The sequence below is a fragment of the Cetorhinus maximus genome, chromosome 3 (assembly GCF_964194155.1).
Source record: "Cetorhinus maximus chromosome 3, sCetMax3.hap1.1, whole genome shotgun sequence".
Lineage (NCBI taxonomy): Eukaryota > Metazoa > Chordata > Chondrichthyes > Lamniformes > Cetorhinidae > Cetorhinus > Cetorhinus maximus.
Genome location: NC_135881.1, coordinates 202064982 through 202091306, shown reverse-complemented (window position 1 = coordinate 202091306; position 26325 = coordinate 202064982). Strand labels below are relative to the sequence as shown.

Here is a 26325-nt window from a genome sequence, read left to right as displayed (position 1 = left end):
ATTTGTTGCCAGGAAGATAAATGGAATACAAACTGGCAGACAGAGACTCGTCATTTCTTTCTATTTACCATATTAGGGGAGATGCATATTTAGCAAGGGTAGCAGGTCAATGAACCGTGGGAAACGTGCAAGTGCTTGCACAAATACACCTAACACATTATGTTTCAAAAAGGAAATTGGCCAATGCCTACAGACATTGAGTAACATTTTAAAAACCAACATTTTCAAGTCAGATATCAGTGTGCGTTTATCTCATCTCTGCCTCTTTTAAAATAACGGATCAACAAGCACAAACACTGAAGTGGTCAGGCAGTCCTGCAGAGCCGTAAAACACCAATATGCCACAGCAGGCAAGAACGGCATCACCCATGCGCCAGGGGGGTTGGCAGATCTTGTTCCTTTAATGTGGAGTTGGGAGGGTCATTCCTTCTCTGGTCAGCTCCAGGTTCAACTAAATTACTTACCTTCTTGGTTGGGCCAAGTAGACCATCCCTAGGCCTAGTTTCCTGGCACAGCTAGCACCAGTTGCCTAAGACCAAGTCAATCTGACTGTGAGGGGGTGCACAAACAGGCATTGAGCCTCTTATCTGCATATACAAAGGGCCTTGCGCCTGCTTCAGGAGTAACTAAAGGATGCTTTCTTTTATGTCTTTACCCATTATGGTGGGCGGCAGGCACACTTCCGGCCGGAAAGGTGCACAAGCTTGCTGGGTCCTTTGATGGCCAAGTAGTGCCTGAAAATCAGGCCTGGCATGGACAACCTCAACCATGTTGTACTCAGACATTCTTTCAAAAAACAAAACTGGCCAAGATCTAGACAGTTAAGATGTGAATGAGCTGACTGTGACGCTGGTTCCCCATAGTTTAGCCTACTTCAGAAATGAAAAAACACCACACAGCCATTGTATCGATAAATCTTTCACTCCTTCGCTTTGGCTGTGAGTAGACATTGAGGCTGGCAGAGGTGCCTTTTGGTTGGGTTTGGTTGACTTAAAGAAAGTCTGCTCAAAATAGTCTGGGCACAATATTCATGAGAAGTGCTGACATCTAAATTCTGAAGCCTCCTACAACAGTAATAATAATGAACGGTATATTTAGTACTTCCCAAAAGATGGTTACAAATAATCCTTAAGTCACCATCAATCAAAATAACTTTGATGCACTTTAAACAGGATTTTAATAAGAGTGGAACTCGCTTTACCCAGCTGAGCACGTTATGCTACAATTAGTTTTAAATGAACATCTTAGCGATTTTATGCCTGATAAGCACCTCATATTAAAAAAAACATAACAGGGTTATGAAATCCTGAGCGCAGTGAAGTCTGAAAGCAGGTAATTAAAATACATTTCAAGGTTTGGCCCTTAACCACCTCTTCCTCCAGTCCAGTCCTCTAATATCACAGTTCTCGCGCTCATTAAACTGTAATTAAATGTAATTTCACAACTGTATTTTCAAAAGGCAGCAACAACCACACAGTTCAGCATTTGGCAACTTTTAGCTCCAGATGGATAATGAAATACCAATTAAAAAAGAGTTACCATTAATTTTCTGCAGGATACAGTGCATAGTTATTAAACAGTAATTTTTAAGGACAATAAGAAGTTCTGTGTTCCATCTCAATTTGTTCCCAGTCCCTGGTACACCACATTGAAAATAAGTACAATGTGTACAAATCAAGATGAATTCTCCATGTGTATATAATGTTGGTTACACAGAGTTGGAAATTGAAAATTTATATGCATGAGGGATTTTTACTCCAGTGGGCTTCTCTGTATCTGATCAGTACTATTTGAGTACTGAGAATTTTACTTTGCTGACAACTTGTACTTATACAGCACCTTCAATGTAATAAAACATCCCAAGGCAATTCACAGGGGCATGACAAAACAAAATTTGACATGAATCACAAAAGGAGCTAGGGTAAATAACCAAAAGCCTGGTCAAAGAGGAAAATATTAAGGAGCATCTTAAAGGAGGAAAGCGATATAGAAAGGTGGAGAGGTTTAGGGAGGGAATTCCAGAGCTTAGGCCCAGGCAGCTGAAGGCACGGCCACCAATGGTAGAGAGGATTAAAATCAGGAGGCCAGAATTAGAGGAGTGCTGATTTCTCGGAGGGTTGTGGGGCTGGGGGAGGTTACAGAGACAGGTGGTGCCGTGGAGGGATTTGAAAATAAGTATGAGAATTTTAAGATCAAGGTGTTGCTTGTAGGTCAGCGAGCACACATGTGAATGGGACTTGGTACAATTTAGGATATGGGCAGTAGATTTTTGGATGACCTCAAGCTCGCAGAGGGTTAACTGCAGGAGGCTGGACAGGAGTGTGTGCAGATAGTCAAATGTAGAGGTAACAAAGGCATGGTTGAGGATTTCAGCAGATGAGTTGAGACAGGGACAGATTTGGGCAATGTTATAGAGGTGAAAATAAGTGGCTTTTGTGATGGCGTTGGAAGCTCATCTCAGGGTCAGATACCACAGCAAAGTTGCAAACAGTACGGTTCATCCTCAGTTAGTGGCCAGGGAGAGGGATGTAGTCGATAGCTGGGAACAGAGTTTGGAGTGGGGACCAAAAACAATGGCGTCTGTCTTCCCACTATTAGAGGAAATTTCAGCTCATATGGTATGTTGGACAAGCAGCGTTACAATTTAGAGACAGTGAAGCGGTCGAGCGAGGTGGTGGCAAAGTAGAACTGGGTGTCACTGTGTACATATGGAAAATGACAAGTGCGTCAGTTTAATAAAGTTTTGTTCTTATGTATTGCTGGAAAGAAAGACATGTTGCTGAAACTTATGTCTTGCACTCATCAGGGCAAATACAAGAATGTCAAATTTCAAAAGATCACAACAATTTAAACTGCAGGAGTAAAGGGTGTTGATTGGTTGGCAGGTCTACTCTGAATGGCTGAGGTGTTTCCATGGAAAAAAAGGGGAACTGTAGGCTTAGGTCAAATGACTGGAGTAGAGCTTGAAGCTATGACTTTCTGACTCAGAGGAGAGAGCGCCATTGCGGAGCCACAATTAACATCTTAAGCATAAAGACAGATATGCAGCTACGAGCTTGTTGGAAAATAGTGATTCACAATTAAGCCTTTCCAAACGAGGAGCATAGCATGACCAGTTAGCAAACAGCTCACCCGATTCAACCTAAGGAAGTTCACAGCACATAATAAGCTTCTGTTGAAAAGGTTAAAAGTCAGTACTCGCTAATTTGAGAGTCTGCAATCCTCACCATGCAGCTGAGACGCAGAAGAATAATTTTTATTCAAATCTGGTCATTTTAATGCATTAATTCTGAGCACAGAGGTTTAATAAGTGCTGCACAAAACATACAAAGAAATAGGAGAGCTAACTTCCAACTCTAGCAATGAATTGCCTCAGGTGGAAAAGTGCATGGAAATGCTGTAAAAGAGGGAGCACAAACAGCAAAAGTGTTCCGTAATGTATCTCCTTAACACATTGCTACAATGCAGGCTTGCAGACTAGACATGCAAGCAATGGATGATAAAAGTGCAAATCAAAGCTCAGCCCACAGCACAAGATACTGCAGCATTCTGAGATGCTCCTTTTGATAAATGATTACGAGTTCTGCCTCTTGCTCCAATTTCAAGCTGTTGTTCCAAGATATAGAACTTACGTTTTTGCTGTGACATCCACGTACTGTCCTGGCCGAAAATGAGCAGCATACAATGGAGTGCCTTGAATAAATTTAAAAACAAATTAAAGCCATCCAATTGTTGCAAATTATTCAAACATTAAAGTTTGGATTACTTAAAGGGATAAACCACAAAGGCTGTGTGGATTTTTAGAATTATTTAGTGCACATCATATTTACATTCAAATGTTTCCATCCCTAATTTTCACAATCCAACACCTTGGCCTGGTAGTCACAGCTTATTAAATCAGAGAAATCGGGGCCAACTGTAGACACTGAACTACCACATCGACTGAGACCAGCCCGCTCTGTACAGACTGCAATCAAGTCCGACAGCTAAAAGGCTAATATTCCTGTGCCCAGCAGCACAACGCCAATGTATAAGGTGTTAAGCAGCAGAAAATTAACTCTGACATCTTTTATCTCCAGCAGGGGTGCTAGTACTTCATTGTTCAAGCTCTATTTTTTTTTAAAAAGGCGGATAAGCTCACTAGACTTACAATCAGGGTATGATAAGAGTGCCACACAGGACATGATGCCGCAGCATTGAGAGGTGCACTTTTTTGATGAATGATTACGAGTTCTACCTTTTGATCCAATTTCAAGCAGGTGTCCTAGGATGGAGGACTTGTGTTTTTGTCAGCTGCTAATGCAGTGTATACCTGAACAATAGAGACTAGGAGGGTCCCATGCTTGATTGCAGTATGTGCTGAGTTAATAAAAATAGGTAGGAGTACGTAAATTATATACAAACAATGACACTATCCCTATAGCTTTCCACCTGGTGCCCATTCAAGTATCCAAGGAAACTAAGTAAAAGATTCCAGGCCAACAGCTTCACATAGGAGGTTTCTAGCAACAACCTGAAGGATCATAACCTGCTGTATAACTGCACGGTTGTAGTCTGTTTTGGCCTGCACCGACAATCAGATCAGAGGTGACTGAGGCACTGGCCCAGTTTGTTTAAATAAATCGCACACAGAAATTCAATAGAGTTGAACAATGTCCAGGTTGGGCAGATTTCAAACATACACCATTGAATTTATTTGAACAGAAGGGTGTAGATTTTCTCTTAGGCAAAAAAGGCTGAGGGGTGACCTAATGCAGATAGTTAAAATTATGAGAGGTTTTGATAGAGTGTATAGAGAGGGAATGCCCCTACTTGTGGGGAAGGGCAAAACTAGAGGCCATTAACATAAGACAGTCACCAAGAAATCCAATAGGGAATTCAGAAGAAACTTCTTTACCCAAAGAGTGATGAGAATGTGGAACTCGCTACCACAGGGAGTGGATGAAGCGATTAGAATAGAAAAGCATATTACTGAGAAGGGAATAGAAGGCTACAGTAATAGATTTACATGAGGAAAGATGGGAGGAGGCTTAAATGGGGCATAAACACCAGCATGGGCTGGCTGGGCTAAATGCCTGTTTCTGTGACATATATCCTATGTAATTCTGAGAGTTGGTGGGAAAGAAGGAATGTATTTGACCACAAAATCCAAGAAAGTCCCTGGTTCTGTGCCGAGCTCACCCATTAAGGGCACCACAACTGCATACAGAGATCTGAAGGGATCCCCTCTCCCAAGTGCTATCTAGTAACTCCTGTTGAGAGCACATGTGCAAACATTGAGTAGGGGCAGCATGGACTTGGCTTTAATCAAAAGTTTTAGAACGGATTTGAGAGAGATGTATGTTTATGTTTCTATCGCATCTTCATTTTCAGTTACCATTGCAATTAATTGTAGATCACTTTTTAAAAAATTACACTTTGCTTCAGAACTGATTTTACCAATAGCTAGAAATTATACCCAAAAAAGCAACTTTAATAGCTTAATAGTACCAATCAAAACCTAAATGACTCAATTTTGTGATTATTTATTTAAAAGGTGCAATTGTTATGATTTGGCTATTTTTAATGGATGATGAGTTATGCTATGCAAAAATCTAATCAGTAATTATGTTGATTCTACTAACACGGCTGGAATGTTTAAAAGTTGCTTATACCAGAGAGGCAGCAAATGCTTTAATGTACATGCCACCTGATGAGAATGAATAATAGACTTAGAAAATCGTTAGACCTGGATTGATCAACATACAGTTTTCTCCCTTTCAGTAACACTAAACAGATTTTTTAAAATCCCAATGAGCAATCTCTTGCAATCCTGGAACTCCCTTCCCAACAGCACTGTGGGTGTATCTACATGTCAAGAGAACAAGAAATTGTAATATTTTTCTTCTGGTAATAACCTTGGCATTTTTAATGTACTGGAAGTCAGGCTATTTGGGGTTGTAGATACAGTAATTGGATTAAGAGCTAGGGTGACTGCAAGGGTCTAAAGCCAAAAGTATGAAGTGTTTTTGATATGTTAATAAACCAAGAGGAACTTCAATCAGAGTTTTACATAAAGCAATAACAGGAATAGTTTTGAATTGAGTTGTTTTAGTTCAAAGGGGTTACATGCAGGTTGCAAAAAGGCGTAATTAAAATAAGGTAAAGATAGGGTAAGTTTGTTTTAACAAGTCGAAGAGCAAAAGTATAGAACGATTTAATCAATTCTGGGAAGGAAGCATTTCTAAAGAGGCTGGTTGAGATAAGAGATCAAAGCGAAGGAATGCATTTAAGGAAATACTGAAGCCTATGTGAGGGGGTACCTGCTTAGATCTCCCAGAAAACAGCAGGGTAGCTGGCCAGAAGTCCCAGAAGACAGTGTTTACAAGGCCAGACTAAAAGAACCAGCTGTTGTCAGCCTCAGTGGACACCCCAAGGAAAAAGCACTGTGTGCGGTACAATTAATTTTAGATTACTAAAAATCTAGTATAGATTCTAAAACCTATAAGGATAGTTGCTGAACAGAAAAGGGGAAGATTAGCTCTGTGGGTACTTATGATTTGTGCAACTGTTTTAAAGTACTGTTTACTGTGTGAAGTCATTCGTGTGTATAAGTGTAATTGTGTTTTCTTTGTTTCTCTTTAGTCTTTTAATACGTTTACTTTACTATAAAATCATCAGAAGTAGTTGGGGACATAATTTCCTGATTCAGAACCTCTCCTTATACTATACAAATTGCAAAGACCGTTTTGGCAGCTGTTCCCAGTTTCCCTCTGGGATTTGAGCAGCTTGGTATTTACCATCTGCTGTGCCATAACACCACACCACATGGACTGCAGCAGTTCAAGAAGGTGGCTCATCACCACCTTCTCAAGGACAATGAGGGTTAGGCAATAAACAATGGCTTAACCAGCAACACCCACATCCTGTGAGGGAATAAAAAAAAACCTCCATTTAATGCCGATCGGTTCACAATACTTGTCGGTCTTTGCACATCACAAAACAAATACACAGGAAAAGTTCTGTTTGAAACATTACCTGGTTTAATAATAGCGTTTTCAGACACCCTGAAAATTGTTATTTTCTGTTTTGGGGGTATCCCTGCCAGCCTGTACTTTTCCATAACAGACTCTGGTTTCTGCAAAGAAAAATAAATAAATCCACAATTCAGCAACAGCTTATATTTATATAGCCGCTTTAAAGAATATAATGACCCAAGGTGCATCAGAGGAGGGTCAAACGAAATTTGATACTGTGCTACATAAGGCAAATGACCAAATGCTTGCTCAAAGTGGTGGGTTTTACAAAGTGTCTTAAAGGAGGAAAGCGAGGAAGAGAGTTGGAGATGTTTAGGGAGGGAATTCCGGCTCAAGGTAACCAAATGCATGGCCACCAATGGTGGGGCAATTTAATTCTGGCCTCCTGCACATTGCCAGTTTTGAGGAGTTCAGAGAACTCGGGAGGGTTGTGGGGCTGAAGGAGATGGAGATAGAGAGGGGTGAGGCCATTGGAGGAAATGAAAACAAGCTGAGGCTTAAAATTAAGGCGCCGCTTAACAGAACAAATGTAGTCCAGTGAACACAATGTGATGGGTCCATAGGACTGGGTGCAAGTTCAGATATGGGCAACAGAATTTTGGATGAGTTTATAGTTTACAGAGGATAGAAGATGGGAGATCAGTCAGGGGTGTGTTGAAATAGTCAAGTCTAGAAATAAAAGCATCAGAATGGACGATAAGCTGATGCTTGGTGGAGGGTTGGGGGGGTGGAAATCAGCCCATGTTATGAAGTGGAAATAGGTTGCCTTAGCAATGGTGTGGATATCTCGTCAGAAGCTCATCCTGGGGTCAAATATGACACGACATGAAGCAAACATTGCATTGTACATAGGGCATTTCTTGTTTGCACTTAGCCAGTTCACTGGCTGACTGCAAGTTCACATGAAACTTTGGCTATTATGAAATTTTTCTTCAATGTTGTTCTGCCCATTAATAAACCTGCTATGATTTACATGAAATTGTATCTTTCCAGGTAATCTTTTTCAGAGAAAAAAAAGCTGTAGTATAGCAGGAACTTGGGTTAATCCAATCAGCATGTTTTTATTATTATGTTCAAACCAGACTATACCCCCGAATTAGTGAACAAACACCAACTCAGTCAACAAAAGAAATGTGGTTTACTAGGATTGAATTATACTGAATGCAGAGAAGGAATAAGAATTACAAATTTCCCTTATTCCAGACTTTTAACATCTGCAATATTTTGCTTAGTGTTATAGTATTCCTTTCTGCACTTGAAGAATGCACTCATGAATAATGACTGCTTAGGTGAGGGGACTGCTAGCAACCATGAAAATTATATCAAGCTGTGATGAAAGCGCTTTGCATCCTGTGTTAAATAGGAATATTTTCTAGAATTCAAATAGAGGCCGTCTTTCCTTACTAAACTTCAAAATGGCAAAAGAGATCTAACTGATTGATCTGCTAATTACTCAGTTAAGGAAGTTTTGTTGAGAAGTTCAAAACGTGCATTGTTTAAGGGTTTGACATGCGACAGACACAGATGGTGCCTGACAAGTTCCTTATTAGTATGCCACACACTAATTGTCATATAACACCTCTGATTTTGAACGAATGATAGAAATTGTAGCATTCCATAAACGGATCCAAAATTCTGCTGCCCATATCCTAACTTGCACCCACTCCTGTAGGCCCATTTTCTGTAATCTTTAGTTTAATCCAAATAACAATTGAGCTGTGTGTGCCAGGTAGCCTTTTCCACAAACAAACTTTGCATCCACAAATAACTTTCAGCCCCAAAATCTTTCAGATTACTGGGCTATAAGAAACATCTTCTGAGGAGGATGCTTTTAATACCTTGAAATTTGATTCTAAATTATTTAACTTTTATTTTAAATCATAACTTGCTCTGCCATACTACTGCAAGGCATTAACTTAAATATGTAAAATTACATAAATAAATGAATTTGTGTTAATACAAGTGTAAAATCTAACAGTGTGGTTGGTATCTATCATCTTTCAGAGTAGACACCGGAATGTGATGAGCAATGCACATGATCTCTGCTTGCAAAATACCATAGTTAAGGGGCATTTATTAGACTTATGACATGTTGCAATGGTCTTACAATGAAGGATTCACAGGAGATTTAGTCTGCTTATGAAAACTATCCTTTTGCTAGGAGAACAGGATAAAAAAATTTTAAAATCAGAAGAAAGCTTTGAGTAGTATCAGCAGCAAGAATCTCCACTTTTAAAAGTGGAAGGAGTAATGTGAAAGGAAAATAAGCAGATATAATTATTAGCTGTGCTCCTCCATGCATTCCTGACTTGCCCTTGAACCGCTGAGGGTTTCAGTGGAAGCAGGGATGATGGGAATCCCCAAGATTACGGCCATATCTGTAGCTGCATAATGAGCAGTGCTGTTGAAAACATTCCCCTTGTCAGCTTTATAGTTTCAAAGAATTGTTTTGTACTTCAAACTAAAAAAAAAATTACATCTATATAGTGCCTTCCACAACCTTAAAATGTCCCAAAACACTTTACAATCAATGAAGTACTTTTGAAGTGTGGGTTGGAATGTAGGAAACACAGCAGCAAGCTCCCACAAACGGCAACATGATAATGACCAGATAATGTTTCAGTGATGTTGATTGAGGAATAAATATTGACCAGGGCATTGGGGATAGCTCCCTGCATTTCTTCAAAATAGTGCCGTAGATCTTTTCTGCCCAGCCAAGAGGGCAGGTGGGGCCTTGGTTAAACATCTCTTCTGAACAGTAGCACCTCCAACATTGCAGCACACCCTCAGTACTGCACTAGAATGTTAACCAAGATTTTTGTGCTCAAGTCCCTGGATTTGAATCCACAACTTTCTGACTTAGAGATAAGATGAGATATATGCGATGTATTGCTTTTCTTCATTCTTCAATTGTAAAATCCAGAGGTTTTTTTAAATCACACAATCAAGAATTGTTTGGCGTTTCTGTATTTGTTTATAAAGTGTAACAAAAGACTGATGAGCATCTCTCTTGAATGACCTTAAGGGTCCATGTGAAGCACAGCTTGGGGCATTCAAAAAGCACATGGCCTTCTCGCATGAGTTTATATGGAAGTCAACATGTGCAAAATATAGCTTCCATGTTGTTCATTGCCAAATGAAAAATAATGCACAATAAAACATTAAAAACTTGTGATGGATTTAAACCTGAAGTTGTCCAGGACCATTATGAGGGGGATAAGAAATTCAAGAAAAATGCTCGATGCCAAAACATGTCGTGGATGAACTGGGACTCCTTAAGAGTTGGCCATTTCTTCTGAGGACAACTGTTTGACGGCAATCTCCACTTAATATCAGCCAGGTGTGATGGATATGGGCCAAGCCACACTGACAAAAAGAAAATACAGATAAACAGTCCCTTGATCACACAGAAGTTGAATACTGCTGAAATGAGAGACATGTTGTTGAAGCTTTTCGTCTTGCACTCATCAGGACAGACACAAGAATGCCAAATTTCAAACAAGCACAACAATTTATAACGCATGAGCAAAGGCTGCTGATTGGTTGGAAAGTTGACTCTGATTGGCTGAAGTATTGCCATAGAGAAAACATAGAAAGAACAGCTACTCTAACAACCAATTTAAGATAAACGAGTTCGTAACATGGCTCATTTACGCTTGCTAGAAGTGACATACATTCATACACGGGGACCAATTCCCTCCTGGCTCCCCAAAGCCTGTCCGCCATCTACAAGGTACAAGTCAGGAGTGTGACAGAATACTTCCCACTTGCCTGGATGCGTACCACTCCAACAACTCTCAAGAAACTTGACACCATCCAGGACAAAGCAGATTGGCATCTCATTCACAAACATTCACACCCTCCACCTCCGACACACAGTAGCAGCAGTGTATACCATCTGCAAGATGCACTGCAGGAACGCAACAAGGCTCCTTATACAGCACCTCCCAAAACAACGACCGCTACCATCTAGGAGGACATGGGCAGCAGATACATGGGAATACCACCTGGAAGTTCTCCTCCAAGCCATTCACCATTTTGACTTGGAAATATATCACCGTTCCTTCACTGCTGCTGTGTCAAAATTCTGGAACTCCCTCCCTAACAGCACTGTGGGTGTACCTACACCACATGGACTACGGCAGTTCAAGGAGGCAGCTCACCACCACCTTCTCAAGGGCAAATAAGTATGGGCAATAAGTGCTGGCCCAGCCAGCGAGGCCCGCATCCCATGAATGAACAAAAAAAAGTTCAAGCCTTGCACCTTTTTTAAATTACACAGGCACCTGGGGAACCTATAGTTTCCTGTTGTTTTCTCCATGGCAACGCCTCAGCTAGTCGACTGGCGAACCAATCAGTTCCCTTTTCTCCTGTAGTATAAATTGTTGACATCACTTGAAATTTGGCAGCGTTTGTCCTGACGAGTGAAAGGCGAAAAGCTTTGGCAACATGTCTCTCTTTGCAGCAATATTCAAAATACTTGAATACTGCCGAAAAGGGAGACATGCTGTTGGAAGCTTTTCATCGTGTAGGTGGACACACAAATCCTAGCCTAGATTGATTAAAGAAGCAGACAGTAGGTGGTTTTGAATAATGGGAGAGGGAATAAACTTATTCATTGGTTTAGCCTTTTTACGTCCCTGACAAGCTTACCTAGAGAAGATTGGGTGAATTTAAGAACGAGGTTGCATTGCTAGAGGCGGCAGGACACAGCTGTGCTTTTGAATGGGATATAAACCGAACGCCTTAAGTAAATTGGTCTGGTGACCCAGGGCCGATGATCTGTAGCTACCTGCTTGGCAGACAAACTGCTCGTGGTTGAGTGGACGTATTTTGACTATATTGCTGTTTTAGGTCAACAGTTCCGTTCTGTGCTTACCGCCTGAAGTGAGATTTATGCATGTGGAGAAACTTGGTGCAAAATAGACAATTGATTCTTTGGATTAATTTCTTCATTTGTGTGGTTAATTGTACTTAAGCCTAAAACATGACTCCTGGGTTAGTGAAACTCAGTTTGGACTGCAGAGATAGCAGTCAGCTCTGGCTGTTAACACACAGCAGATTATTCAGTGACAGAATATATTGTGGGAGTCTAGTGTCAAGTAAGTAATTGCTCTACTCTGAACTCAGTCATGACAGAAGAGGCCCAGGAGGGCAGTGGAAATGCTTTAGAGATGTCCTCAAAGCATCTCTGAAGAGGTCAAACGTACCCACTGACTCATGGGAGACCCTGGCTTGTGACTGACCAAAATGGAGACAGTTTAGTCAGGAAGGCACCAAACACATAGACAGACTTTGCCGGGAACATGCAGAGGTGAACTAGAGGCCTTGGATGCAGCACACAAACCTCCAAACAACCCATCTACCTGACCTTTCATGCACCACCTGCCCAACACATGACAGAATCTGCAGATCGTGCATTGGACTTATCAGCCATCTCAGAACCCATCGAATCAGATTGAAAGCAAATCACCCCTGATGCAGAGGGGCTGCCTAAGAAGAAAAGAGGATATGGTGAGAGGCAAGGAAGTTCTGCTGTTGAGAAGTTGGAACGCTCTGCGTCAAACAAGGAGCACGGCCACGAGATAACTAAATCAATGGAAGCATCTTCAAGTTTTCACATGAAAATATTTTGCCTTTAGCATCTGTAAGGGAGTAAATCTGTATTCTGAGTTGCACTTTAAAAATTCCTTATTAGCAATTCCTCTGGCTTAATGTACTGTACCATAAAATTTCCTCTTATGATTAGTTTTTGCATTAATCTCTAACCATAGGTATCCAAATTGATCTGCACTTCAAGGTCGATTGCTTCTAATGACTATATTTTACACGTCAGTCTCATGGGTGCTTGAGCAGACAGAATTTTTCAAACGCAATAAAAGGAAAATGCTCATACTATGATGATTCGGCTAAAGTAGTCTCTGCCCCATTCTTGAGAACACGCGTTTCTGTGACTGCTGTCCCCTCTTTTCATACAAAGACCTTACTGCAAAACCAAATTTTAAAAAAAACAGGCACAGAACATGAATAAATCACTGCTAAACAGAAACATCAACATTAAAAATGTTATATTGATGAGGACTATCAATTCGTGATGTCTTATTCAAGACAGATTATGGACTATTTCCATTAATTTGGCCAATCCTGATGCCATTTTCAATCAATTACTGATCATTTGGAAGCTAACAGCTCACATTGAACTGGGAATTATACAAATTTTCTCAAGCTATTTTTAAAAATACCTAATTTTAATAATTACTAAAACTTTTTCAAAGTGATAATCTACAGCAGCTATAGTGTATGAGAAATACTTGTGCATCACTGTAATATATTGAAATACATGCCAATAAGCCAACACTTTCAACTTTGTGGATACAGCAGGGTTTTCACTCTAAAGAAATGTCAAGCTAAAGCTGCAGCGATTTTTCAATATTTAACAGCAGATCTTTCACACAGAGAAATCCACAGCTCAATATGCTGGCAAAAATGAGTCCAACTTTGCATGAACCAGTGTCTGGTGCTTACACATGCACAATATGGCTTTACTAAAACATACCTCACTCTGCCCATTTATTATTTGAGATATTTTCAGGCATCCGAGGACGTTGACTGCAACAATTTCCTCCCTCCAAATAAAGAGGGACAGGCAAATTTGGAAATACTTGGGTTTTATTGTGATAACTTACAAGGGGAGATTTTCCTAGGTCTGTGCCCTGGTGATGCTCATTGGAGTTTAGAAGAATGAGAGGTAATCTTCTTGAACCATTAAGATTCTAAGGGGGTTTGAAAGAGTAGATGCTGAGAGAATGTTTCCCCTCATGGGGGAATCTAGAACTAGGGGACACAGATTCAAAATAAGGGATCGTCCATTTAAGACAAAGCTGAGGAATTTCTTCTCTCAGAGGGCTGTTAATCTTTGGAAATCTCTTCCCCAGAGCACAGTGGGGGCTGGGTCATTGAATATACTCGAGGCTGAGTTAGACAGATTTGTAATTGACCAGGGAGTCGAGGGTTTTTGGGGTTTGGGGTGTGGGGGGCGGGTAGGTAGGAAAGTGGAGTTTAGGGCACAATCAGATCAGCCTTGATCTTATCAAATTGTGGAGCAGGCTCAAGGGGCCAAATAGCCTACTCCTCCTTCTGTTTCTCATATTCTTATGCATTGGCTCACCCAGGAACAGCACATAGAGAATCTGCAAAGGAATCTGCTCAACATCTCCCGATTTAAATTAATGGATGGAAAACCAGACGAGCTCCTTTACAGATGTACAATTTTCCAAATTCCCCATGCCGTCACCCAGACCCAACAAAATCTCCGCTATGACCTCAGACGCTCCTTAAAAAAATGACCAATCGCAGAATGGTAACAGAACATGCTGCAAGGCATCATCTGATTCCATTGCAAATTGTCTGTTTTTGGATTAAACATTTCTTAATTGCAGCTATATCAATTTATAGCAAACATTAAGACGTGGTTCCAAACATAGGCTTCATTCACTGAAGAGTTAGCAAGGAAATCCAATCATCTAAAGCAGCCCGACCACTTCAGTCTCTCAATCCCACATCTCAATGTGATCGAGCCCCACATCAGTTGATGATTGTAGGGGTCAGTTAGCTCAACTGGTTAGATGGCTAGAATATGCTGCAAAATGATGCCAACAGTGTGGGTTCAATCCCTGTACCAGCTGTGGTACTTCATGGAGGGCTGCCTTCCTGCCGTGCCCATGCTCGATGTGGAGTGGTGCCCCCCAAGCCAGATATAACCACTTGTCTCTCTCTAACGAAGAGAGATGTCTATGGTCCTTCATGGACTGCGGCTAGCTACTGAATAGTAACTTCCAAATACCAATAATCTGAGTGTACTGTAGTAGTGAAACCTCCTACATTTCTCTGCAAAAATCTAAATGCAGTTGTACTTCTATAGCATATCCTGCAAGATTTATCCATGATCCCCTTCTCAGTGACATTCTCCATAGAGAATTACAAACCATCTTTATTCTGCTGACACAGTTTGCTCTCTCTACCACTTCTCTTAGCTCCATGACGACTTCTGCATTGTCAAGACGGCTCAACTGACACCAAGGCACAGGACATCAGAATTACCTCTGACTGAAAATGACAAACATTAACACACACCTGTTAACACCTCCCCTTCCTCCAGCCAACTGTTAACCCCCTCCCAAACCACAAACCACACTCCCTTGCCACTAACTTCATTCCCTGTCTCAGATGTTTGCTCAAAATGAACCAGAGCATGAAGAAAGGTCACCAACCTGAAACATTAACTCTGTTTCCCCCCCCCCCCCCCCCCCCCCCCCCTCTCTCTCTCCACAGCTGCCAGGCCTGAGTATTTTCAGCATTTTCTTATTTCAAACCATGTGAAATCTTGGTATCCTTTTAGACCTAAAGCCAAGCTTCAAACATCAAAACATATATATTATCAAAAGCCCTTATCTCCACAACATTGCCTACCTCTCATCCCCACTGCCGCTGAAACTCTTACCTGTGATTTTATCACCTTTAATTTCTCCAATTACTGCCCTATGACTTCTAAACAACTAAATTAGTCAAAATGTGCTGCTCTACACCCATTCGGCCAACACTCTTGCCCTTACTGAGTTACACTGAATTTAAAATCCTCATCCATGATTTGAAATCCGACAGCCCTCTGCAAACTTGCATCACCTTCAGCTGCCTAACTCCTGCTTTTTATGAACCACCCCTTCCTTCAGTCGCTTCAACCGTACTCTTTGGAAATCTCTTATTAATCTCCACATTTCTATCAGCTTAGAAAAATCCACTCAAAACCGATCTATTTTGTCAAGCCTTCAGTCATCCTCAACTCTTACATACAAACTCACTGTCCATTCCTTAGACAAAAGCAAAATACTGCGGATGCTGGAAATCTGAAACAAAAACAGAAAATGCTGCTAAAACTCAGCAGGTCTGGCAGCTTATGTGGAGGGAGAAACAGAGTTAACGTTTCGAGTCCGTATGACTCTTTTTCAGAGTCCATTCCTTTTTGGGTTTGATCTACATTTCCCATCCCCACCACCCCCTTCCCCATTAGTGTCTCTGGACACTTCCTGCATTAATAAATAAATCGGTAAATGCAAGCTGTCACTTGCAACAGGACGTTTTATGTTTAAAAAGGCAATAATTATATAAAGCAACTTCCAAATATGCACTTCCAAGGGAAATGTTTAGTATTAGGTTCGGACCACAAAGAATGTTATCTCAGCCTGCACCTTGGGTGAATTTAAAAAAAAAGACACCTTTAGCCTAAAGAACCCACTTACAAGACCCAGCATTTCAGGCCTCCCTGTCCTTTCCCACAAGGCGTCTTCTCTTCCCTCAAAACGTACTGCAGTGAGCTCCTTCTTTAGACTCTGATGGCAAAGCTGGCTTCTGGTAGATGCCACCTCTAATCAGCTTAGCTTTTCAGATGACTGTAATAATTGCTCATAATTACTGGAATTTCTGGATCAGAACTGAAATTAGGAGCATCTATGTCAAGTGGCAGGCATATTTCAACTTCACAATTTCAAGGGTTGCAGTTCTTGCGTGTTTAGCATTTAGTTTGGATTTTTTGTATAAATGAAGAACTGTGGTTTATTTTGTTTGCTGCACTGTTTGCATCACTACATCCATCTTATCCACAAAACCTTTCGCATGTCAAACCCGAAGCACACAAATTATTTCACAGAAAACAAATAGAGCATGAAGCTGGTTTTTTTTGACACAAGCTCAGCACACAGCTTGCATTAGAATCATAGAACGATCCAGTGTAAAAGGAGGCCTTTCGGCCTGTTGAGGCTGTGCCGGCTCTTTGGTTGAGCTACCCAGTTAGCCCCACTCCCTCTTATTCCCCCATATTCGTGTAAATGCTTTTCTTTCAAGCATTTAACCAATTTTCTTTTGAAAGGTCACAACATTCCAGATGACAAAAAAACTGGACGTGTAAAAAACTGCTTTCCCATGTCACTTCTAATTCTTTTGCCAATCACCTTAAAACAGTGTCTCTGCTTACCGATCCTTTCGCTACTGACTCTACCTTACTCTGCCTAAACTCTTCAGGATTTTGAACACCTCTATCAAGACTCCTTTACAACTCTGCTCTCAGGAGAACAATTCTAGCTTCTCCAGTCTCTCCACGTAACTGAAGTCCCTCATCTCTGGTACAACCCTTGCAAATCTCTTCTGGACTCTAAGGCCTTGGCATCTGCACTAAAGTGGCACCCTTACACTCTACTCAAGAATATCATCCTCAGAACACAAGCTGGAGCCAAAAGAAACAATTTCTTGGTTTACAAAAGGTCGGGTGAGCTGCCTTTTTTTTGGCTCACTGCCGCATAGGGAAAATAAACTGAAGGTATTTAAACCAGGGGAAAATCCAGAGTTTGGAATAGTCGGAGAAATAGAGTAGCCTAACATCCAACCATGAATGTTCTTCTCAGTCTACCCTAGCACATTCACATAAATATTTTGTTAACAAAGCAAGCCAAATAATAAAGCATACGCATAAACACTTCCTTACATTAAACGGAGATGTATTCTTTCCACCCACTACCAATGCAGGCTTCCTGCCGTCATACTGCTCTTTAGAAGTATAGGATACAACATGACAATCTTGCACCTGGGAGAAAAACACATCAATATATCTTTTTAATTGAGGTAGTAACTAGGTTTATGTATCAGCACCAATTCACTAAAGTGAGAAAATCACATGTAAGCTAATATGTGCACTATGCTTTGAGTGTCCTTCTCAGGAGCAATTAAGGATGGACAAGGCTGGCCCAGCTAGCGATGCCCACACCCCATGAACGTATTAAAAAGAAAAGGCTTTTCCTTTTATTTTAATCATATTGCAACTTCAGTGGTTTATCCTTTTTTTTTTAAAGTTGTCACTTTTGGGGAAAAAAATTAATGAGCATGTACCATTTTCATAAAACAAAAAGATGTGAAAAAGACTCAACAGTTTAGTTACAGATTCTGTCCTTAAAACTTCAACTGAAACTCGAAAAAAAGCATTTTGCACTATAAAGTCTGCACAAACTATTTTTAAAAAAAAATTCCCCAACTCATCCAAGTAGTACATTTGCGTAAATGTCTGGATTTTTAAATGATTTTAAAGACAAAAAGTCTGTACATTGAACAGTATCGCTCTGTATCCATCGTTACTTAAATTATACTATTCCGTGTAATACAGGCTCTATTCTCTTCTTCTAAATTCACAAAAGCTAAATTGACCTGGCGATTAACAGTGCCCTTTATTTTCAAGCCATACTTTTACCTGAAGTAACGTGACTGCATGTTTGTCACCCGCTTTGGTCCACAAAGGCATCATCCCCAACTTCACTGCAACCAGTCCGACCCTCCGGGTGCCTGCGAAAGGGAGAAAGGTAAGAGATGATTCGCTTTTAACCAAGGAAGTCTCTTAGTCACAATTTCTTTACTTTACTGAACCACACCAGGTAACTACTTGGGCAATGCTTTTTTTTTTACGTAAAGATAAAATTAAAGCATTACCACAATCTGAAATACCCTGACTCCTTGCATGATTAACATAGAGGAGCCATTTTACAAAATCATGCACCTTGACCACCAAAAACACATCAGACATTTGGACACGTTTCCCTTAGCCTTCCATCTGCAATATTAATTGACGGGACTATGCGTCTACATTCCCAATATTACACTCTCCAAAGTCAATGCTCCCCATTAGGAGCTTAATCCCTTAAAATTCTCTTTTAGATGCCCTCTAAAAACCATAAAATGATAGGTTTCTCAATTGCGCGTCACTAAACATTCAGACATTAATATGTCAGGTAATACACTAATTAACGAAAACTCAGACTATTTCAAATATTTTCAGGCGGAATTCAAAATAATATATCTCAGCCTTCACTTTACCCAACTATCCAGAAATGCTGGCAACTTTACCAAAAACAATACTTGCCGATGTTAACGTTCATGCTGCTCTCATTCACTTTCATTTCTCACTCTCCCCGGCCTCTCCGTGGCTCTTTTGCCACTCCTCCACGTTATTTTCTCTTTCTTCTCCTCACTTTCTCTTTTGTCAAATCCTCTTTCATTTGCTTCTATTTCTACTATAATCTCCAAAACATTTCCTCCCTCAATTCCTATATTGACCATACTGACATATGGAGGGATTGTGGTAGTAGGGAGAGAAGTCAGCAGAGGTAAAGATATATCAGGAGTCAGGTAGGCAGCAGCAAGGGATTGCTAGGCAAAACGCTCAACACGTCCCATTGAACAGGCCATGCGCTGCTGGATTGACTAGCCACAGGTTTTCCTTACGTAGAATAGTGTATGGTATACGCATCCACTCTGTGTTCTATTTACATAATAAAATATACTTCTATTTTGTGTTGAGGATCCATTTCTCCCACATGAACTACAAAGGGCAGAGAGCAGCTTACAATTTCCTGAAAGAACCAGTAAGACCATAAGAAATAGGGGTAGGAGTAAGCCATATGGCCCCTTGAGTTTGCTCCACTATTCAATAAGATCATGGCTGACCTGATCCAGGGCTCATCTCCACTTTCCTGCCTGTTCCCCTAACCCGACTCCCCTATAGCGCACGAATCTGTCTCGGCCTTGAATATATTCAATGACTCAGTTTCCACAGCTCTCTGGGGTTGAGAATTCCAAAGATTCATGACCCTCTGAGTGAAGAAATTCCTTCTCATTTCCACCTTCATTACAACATCTCCATTAGAGATAATATAAAATATTTTGTACATTTGCTTAGATGTTGCACAATTCTATTATCGAATAGGCTCCGCACTTCTATGGCCTCTTCAGTTTTGTTTGCTTACGCATCTTTATCACCTTATCCATGTAATGCTTTAACAGCACTTTGTAAGGCTTCAATAATAATGTGTGCGTCTGAGTACTGTAATAGCATTGAGCTTGCCAAATACAATAATAATGCCACATCATTGTGGCAGGGAAAAGTGTGATATGGTATAGCAATCACTAACAAAACAATGCATGTATAATACTCATTATATTATTCATTATATAAAGTAATTTGTTTAAAACAAATAAAAGGATAAAATGGATAAAGCCTAGATGTTTATTTTTATATTCAAATTTTAAAGATACCTTTAAAAATACACACAGTCCGAAGATATTTCCACTATTTTCTACAAAATTGGATGCAGTCTTAACTAACCTGGCTTCCAAGGTAACCTGGGCCATGGCTCATCTTTTAATGGGCAGGATTTGCTGGCGGTCAACGATTTATATTCTTCAGGAACCAATTTTCTTAAATGATGAATGTTTTCCTCAGAAAGATGCTCATGCCACCAGGTGCTCTCCGTGTTTGTCCTAACAAACGTGAATAATGGACATCTAGAAGAAACAACACAGAACAATAGTGCATTTTGACCCAGACAATTTAAGGTACAATTGCATTAGAAACATTCTAGGAAACTTTTTTTCAAGTATAACTAACACCATTTTCCTTATAATTGATGAATATGTGGCAGTGAGTTATAAGACTGCAATTGATGGATTCAGCTGATTTCATCAATAAAGAAATCTGTACTTCAAGTGGTTTAGTAGTATCTGAACCAAAAGATTAATTTCTAACTCTTGCTATGCTTCCTGGTATGTACATGGTGCCTCATGTTTTGTTTCTGCAAGTATTAAATACAGACACTTCCTGTTCACATTTTCATTATAAATACCTGCATCCTTATTCATAATGGAAATTATCTATATAAATCTGCTAGTGGAGGAACAACAGGCAAGCCAGTAACAAGCAGGCAGGTTGGGGTTTCTGCAAGGCCACAGCTGGAGAATGCATGCAACTATTAATTTGAAGCAAAGTCTGGAGATTTGGAAGTCTGGGTCTGCAGAGGGGGTAGACATGCAGTGGACCAGTGAGTGCACCTAGGGTGAAAGAGGAAAATTACACAGATTTTGCAACAATTCTCATTTACACTGGGTCTTTAACAGAGGACAACATCCCGTGGTGCCTCACAGGATCATGTCATGAGACAAAAATTGACACCGAGTCACAGAAGGTGGCATTAGGAGGGGTGACTGAAAGCTTAGCTATAGAGGTAGATTTTAAGGAGGGTCTGAAATATGAGTGAAGAGTCATGGACAGAATTAGCTTGGAGGCTAAACAACAGAAGGCACAGCTGTCAATGGTAGGGTGAAGGGGGATATGCAATAGGTAATGGATAATAGATCTGGATAGTGTAACAGGTCAGCATGGAAACTGTTAGTCGGGCCAGCAACAGATTTTCCAAGGTTGACTTGATTGATTGGGGAAACTGTTAGTTTAGCATTAATAATGAAGAAGTTTTAAGTGAGTGAATGAATAAGGAATCGAATCTGTGACTAGATGATGATAAAAATGTTGGACAATCAGGTCGTTGCAATAAACACCGCATTATAGGATAAGGTAGAAACCTGTCACCTATGCCTGCCTCAGAGTGAACAGTAGCCAGACTTATGGTTAGGAGAGCCACATAATTGAATAAAAGTTGACCGCAGGGAGAATGTACTACATAATTGGGTAACTGATACTGAGCATCATTAAATGATACAGCACAGAAGGCCATTTGACCCACTGGGCCTGTGTCAGCTCTTTTGGAAGAGCTATTCAATTAGCCTCCACTCTCCTGCTCTTCCCCTATAGTCATCCAACCTTTCCATAGAACCACAGAACACTACAGCACAGAAAACAGGCCGTTTGGCCCTTCTAGTCTATGCCGAAATATTATTCTGCTAGTCCCATTGACCTGCACCTAGTCCATAACCCTCCAGACCTCTCCCATCCATGTATCTATCTAATTTATTCTTAAAACTTAAGAGTGAGCCCGCATTTACCATGTCAGATGGTAGCTCGTTCCACACTCTCACCACTCTCTGAGTGAAGAAGTTCCCCCTAAACCTTTCCCCTTTCACCCTAAAGCCATGTCCTCTCGTGTTTATTTCTCCTAATCTAAGTGGAAAGAGCCTACTCGCATTTACTCTGTCTATACCCCTCACAATTTTGTAAACTTCTATCAAATCTCCCCTCATTCTTCTACGCTCCAAGGAATAAAGTCCTAACCTGTTTAATCTTTCTCTGTAACTCAACTCCTTAAGACCCGGCAACATCCTAGTAAATCTTCTCTGCACTCTCTCAATCTTACTGATATCCTTCCTGTAGTTAGGCGACCAGAACTGCACACAATACTCCAAAGTTGGCCTCACCAATGTCTTATACAACCTCAGCATAACATCCCAACTCCTATACTCAACACTTAGATTTATGAAGGCCAGTGTGCCAAAAGCTTTCTTTACAACCTTGTCTACCTGTGACGCCACTTTCAGGGAATTATGTATCTGAACTCCCAGATCCCTTTGTTCCTCCGCACTCCTCAGTGCCCTACCATTTACTGTGTACGTCCTACCTTGGTTTGACCTTCCAAAATGTAACACCTCACACTTTTCCATCTGCCATTTTCTGGCCCATTTTTCCAGTTGGTCCAGATTTCTCTGCAAGCTTTGAAAGCCTTCCTTGCTGTCCACAACGCCTCCAATCTTAGTGTCATCAGCAAACTTGCTGATCCAATTCACCGCATTATCATCCAAATCATTGATATAGACAACAAACAACAATGGTCCCAGCACAGATCCCTGAGGCACACCACTAGTCACAGACCTCCAGTCTGAGAAGCAATCACCCACTACCACTCTCTGTCTTCTCCCACACAGCCAATTTCGAATCCAGTTTACAACCTCTCCATGGATACCAAGCGTCTGAACCTTCTGAACTAACCTCCTATGAGGGACCTTGTCAAAGGCCTTACTAAAGTCCATGTAGACAACATCCACAGCCTTTCCTTCATCTACTTTCTTGGTAACCTCCTCGAAAAACTCTACAAGGTTCGTTAAACATGACCTACCACGCACAAAGCCATGCTGACTATCCTTAATCAGCCCTTGGCTGTCCAAATAATTATATATCCGATCTCTCAGTACACCTTCCAATAATTTACCTACTACTGACATCAGGCTCACTGGCCTGTAATTACCTGGTTTACTTTTGGAGCCTTTTTTAAACAACGGAACAACATGAGCTACCCTCCAATCCTCCGGCATCTCACCTTTCCCTCTCAAGTATTTACTCAATGCCCTTTTGAAAATTACTACTGAATCTGTTTCCACTGCCCTATAAGGCACTGCATTCCAGTTCGCAATACCTGGCTGCGTAACAAAAATTCTCATCTTGCCTCTGACTCATTTGCCAGACACCAGAAATCTGCACCCTCTGCTTACCGACCCTCCTGTCACTGGAAATAATTCCTTCTTCGCTCTATCAAACCCTTTATGACTTTGAACACCTCTATCAAATTGCCTCTTAACCTTCACTGCTCTAAAGGGAACAATCCCTGCATCTCCGCATCGCTGAAATCCCACATTCCTGAGACCATTCTAATAAATCTGTGTACCCTCTACAAAGCCTTGACATCGTCTTCCTAAAATGCGCTGCCCAGAATGCGCCACAACACTTCAACTGGGTACTGACCAGTCTTTTATAAAAGTTTTGCATAATTTCCCTGCTTTTGTGCTGTTGTCTCTCTGGCTGTTATAGTGATACAAATTGCAAGGATCCCAAAGCACTAATTCGACAAAAGAGAATTATTTCCTCAAAAATGATATCCTTTCTTCCTGTAATAAATCTAAGAAGTTGGTGATGGAGCAAGATGCCGGAACAGTGATAAGAAAATATATATCATTGATAACAGCATATAAGTTGGCCTCCGAAGTCTTGAAAAATTCCTCCAAAAAACAGGGCGGGGGTTGACTTATAAGCTTTATAAAAGTGAATCGTCAGTGTGAGTGGTCAAAATTTTGAAATGCCATTGGCATCCGACACAAAGGGCGGGCATGTCTTAAACTCCCATACATCTTCACAACGCAGCCTGTATCGCCTGCTTGGGCCCTCCTGCCCAGTTATAAGGCACCGGTAAGTAAAACATGCATTTGTGGGGTGAAAAATCAAGGCTGACTACTAATGTGAGTATAGCATGTCATGGCTGGAAAGGCGGTTGATTTAGTTGCTGAATATATGCAAAAACATGATTTTTAGGGCCAGGAAATTGGGGTCATCTTATACATGGGATCGACTTATACATTGCAATTTATGGCAAGTGATAAGAGACAGGATCCTGACAATCACGATAAGCTGGATCCACCTTGAACGTTGATAGACCCAAATTCTCCCCCTTGGGTGGAGGTAATCAAGATCACTGAACAACTGGCACACACAGAACTGAGCCCCTTCTAGCCAAATAATTATAATTAGTCCAGCCACTCTTTCCAAACTGTGCAACTCACTAAAAATGAATGCATTGCCACATTTTCTTGATGACACATTGACACACTGCTTCCACCAGTTGAAGATGAGGAGTCCCAAGGCACACAGGCTTTAGTCTATTTGTCTACAGCTCAAGTCAGTGTAGGCACCAAAGCGTGGCTAACTTGAGCCCTTGTTCTCATTCTTGGCCTCAAAGTTAACACCTTTTGGTAGCTGTCATTCCCAAGCTTGAGATGCCACATTCACTGACATCTGCACCATCAGCCTTCTCATGATGTCTCAGGCATCCAGGTCCAAAATATTTGTGGAGTTGAATCACACAGTACAAGAGGCTGTTCAGCCCAATGTTTCTGTGCTAACTCTTTGAGAGAGCTACCCACTTCCTCTCTCAGAGCTGCTGCAATCTTCCCACTCACCAGCACTCAACAATTTAACCCAGATAAAAAAGCGTTTTCATCAAGGAGACTTGACATCCCTTCAGGGAAGAACCCAGTTCCCCTCATAATCTGCTCCTTAAGATTTCTCAGTTCTGCTGCTAGCTGAGACAAGCTACACCAAACGTCCTCCCACTGTGCCTTTCCCACCAACTGAGACACCTCATCATTGCTGAGTGCTTACAGTCTCAATCACCCCATCCTCCTCCTTTCATCAATCTTCCTGCCAATGGACCCCCATCTTTGCTCGCTCAGGCCGAAGGTATACAGGATATAACCCAAACAACAGTGTCGATGTGCCTGGCCCATATAAAGCACAATCCTCAGAAACGCAGGATCACACTTGGGCACAAAGACTGGTGCCTGCGTACGGTCAAATCGTCAACTCAAGCACTTGGGGATGGGGATAGGGATGGGGCAGGGGGAGGGAGGCACTCAGGGGCAGAAGGGCTTTGATTACGGGATGTTGGTTTGGAGCCGGGGGGCGGGAGAGGGGTGTGGTTGGGGAGGAGGGGGTTGCTTGGGGGAGTGAGGATTGGTTTGGGGGGGGCGGTTTGGAGCCGGGGGTGGGGGGGGGGGGGGGGGTTTGTTCGGGGATGGAGCCGGGCGGGAGGTTGGTTTGGGGGGAGGGTTTCAGGGCTGGGGGCGGTTGGTTTTGGGGGGGGGGGGGGGGGGGGGGGGGGGTGGTTGGTTGGGGACTTGAGCAGGGGGCGGGTGGGTTGGTTTGGGGCTGGAGGGGAGGGGAGGGGGGTGGGGTTGGTTTGGGGCTGGAGCCGGGGGGGGGTGGGGTTTGGTTTGGGGGGGGGGAGGGAGGGAGGGAGGGAGGGTTGGTTTGGGGGGAGGAGAGGGTTGGTTTGGGGGTGATTGGGGGAGGGTTGGTTTGGGGGGTGTGGGGGAGGGTTGGTTTGGGGGGTGTGGGGGGAGGGGAGGGTTGGTTTGGGGGGGGGAGGGTTGGTTTGGTGGGGGGGTGGAAGTGTTGTTTTGGGGGGGGGGGGGTTCATTTGGAGAGGGAGTGTTGGTTTGATGTTGAAGCCGGGTTTTGGGGGGGGGGGGGGGGTGGGGGCGGTTGTCTGGATCTCCCCACTCGGTTCTCCGGCCTCAGCTCCCGCTGCCGCCCCCGAAGCTGAATTGAACTTCCCGCCGCCACAACAAAGCGCAACATCCGGATCAAACCTCTGAGCCGCGGCTCCTCTGCCGACAGCTTTCATCCCCGACAACAGCCGCCACCCTCCCACCGCCGCCGCCATGTCGCCCTCTGTCCGCCACCATCCAGGGTCCCCTTTCCTCAACTTCCGGTGTCCGTCCGCTTAAACGTTCCGCCCGGAGCCCAGCTCTTCCGTTCCGCTTTCCTTCGGCAGCAGCAATGGCGCCAAAACCAGCATCTCAGTCATGTCTTCATCACACTTCATTTCGGATGAAATTAATTAGCAAGAATATATACTGCAGGTCTGGTCACACAATAACTTCAAGAGATAATGTTATTCAAAAATAAAAAAAAAGCTAAGGAAAGAAATAGTAAAACTTGGAA

The 26325-nt window shown here is 41.9% G+C and overlaps 1 protein-coding gene across 1 annotated transcript in view; it reads right to left on the bottom strand.

Annotated features, from left to right (window-relative positions):
* mrpl3 (mitochondrial ribosomal protein L3) overlaps positions 1 to 26096 on the bottom strand; it is a 57919-nt gene extending 31823 nt beyond the window's left edge. The window contains exons 1-6 of the mRNA XM_078539629.1: positions 25971 to 26096; positions 20215 to 20393; positions 18307 to 18398; positions 17551 to 17649; positions 7018 to 7117; positions 3633 to 3693 (exon numbers count right to left, since the gene is read on the bottom strand). Of these exons, the coding sequence (XP_078395755.1) occupies positions 3633 to 3693; positions 7018 to 7117; positions 17551 to 17649; positions 18307 to 18398; positions 20215 to 20393; positions 25971 to 26044 (605 nt within the window). The 5' untranslated portion in view covers positions 26045 to 26096. The remainder of the gene's footprint in view (positions 1 to 3632; positions 3694 to 7017; positions 7118 to 17550; positions 17650 to 18306; positions 18399 to 20214; positions 20394 to 25970) is intronic.
* Between the last annotated feature and the right edge of the window lie 229 nt (positions 26097 to 26325).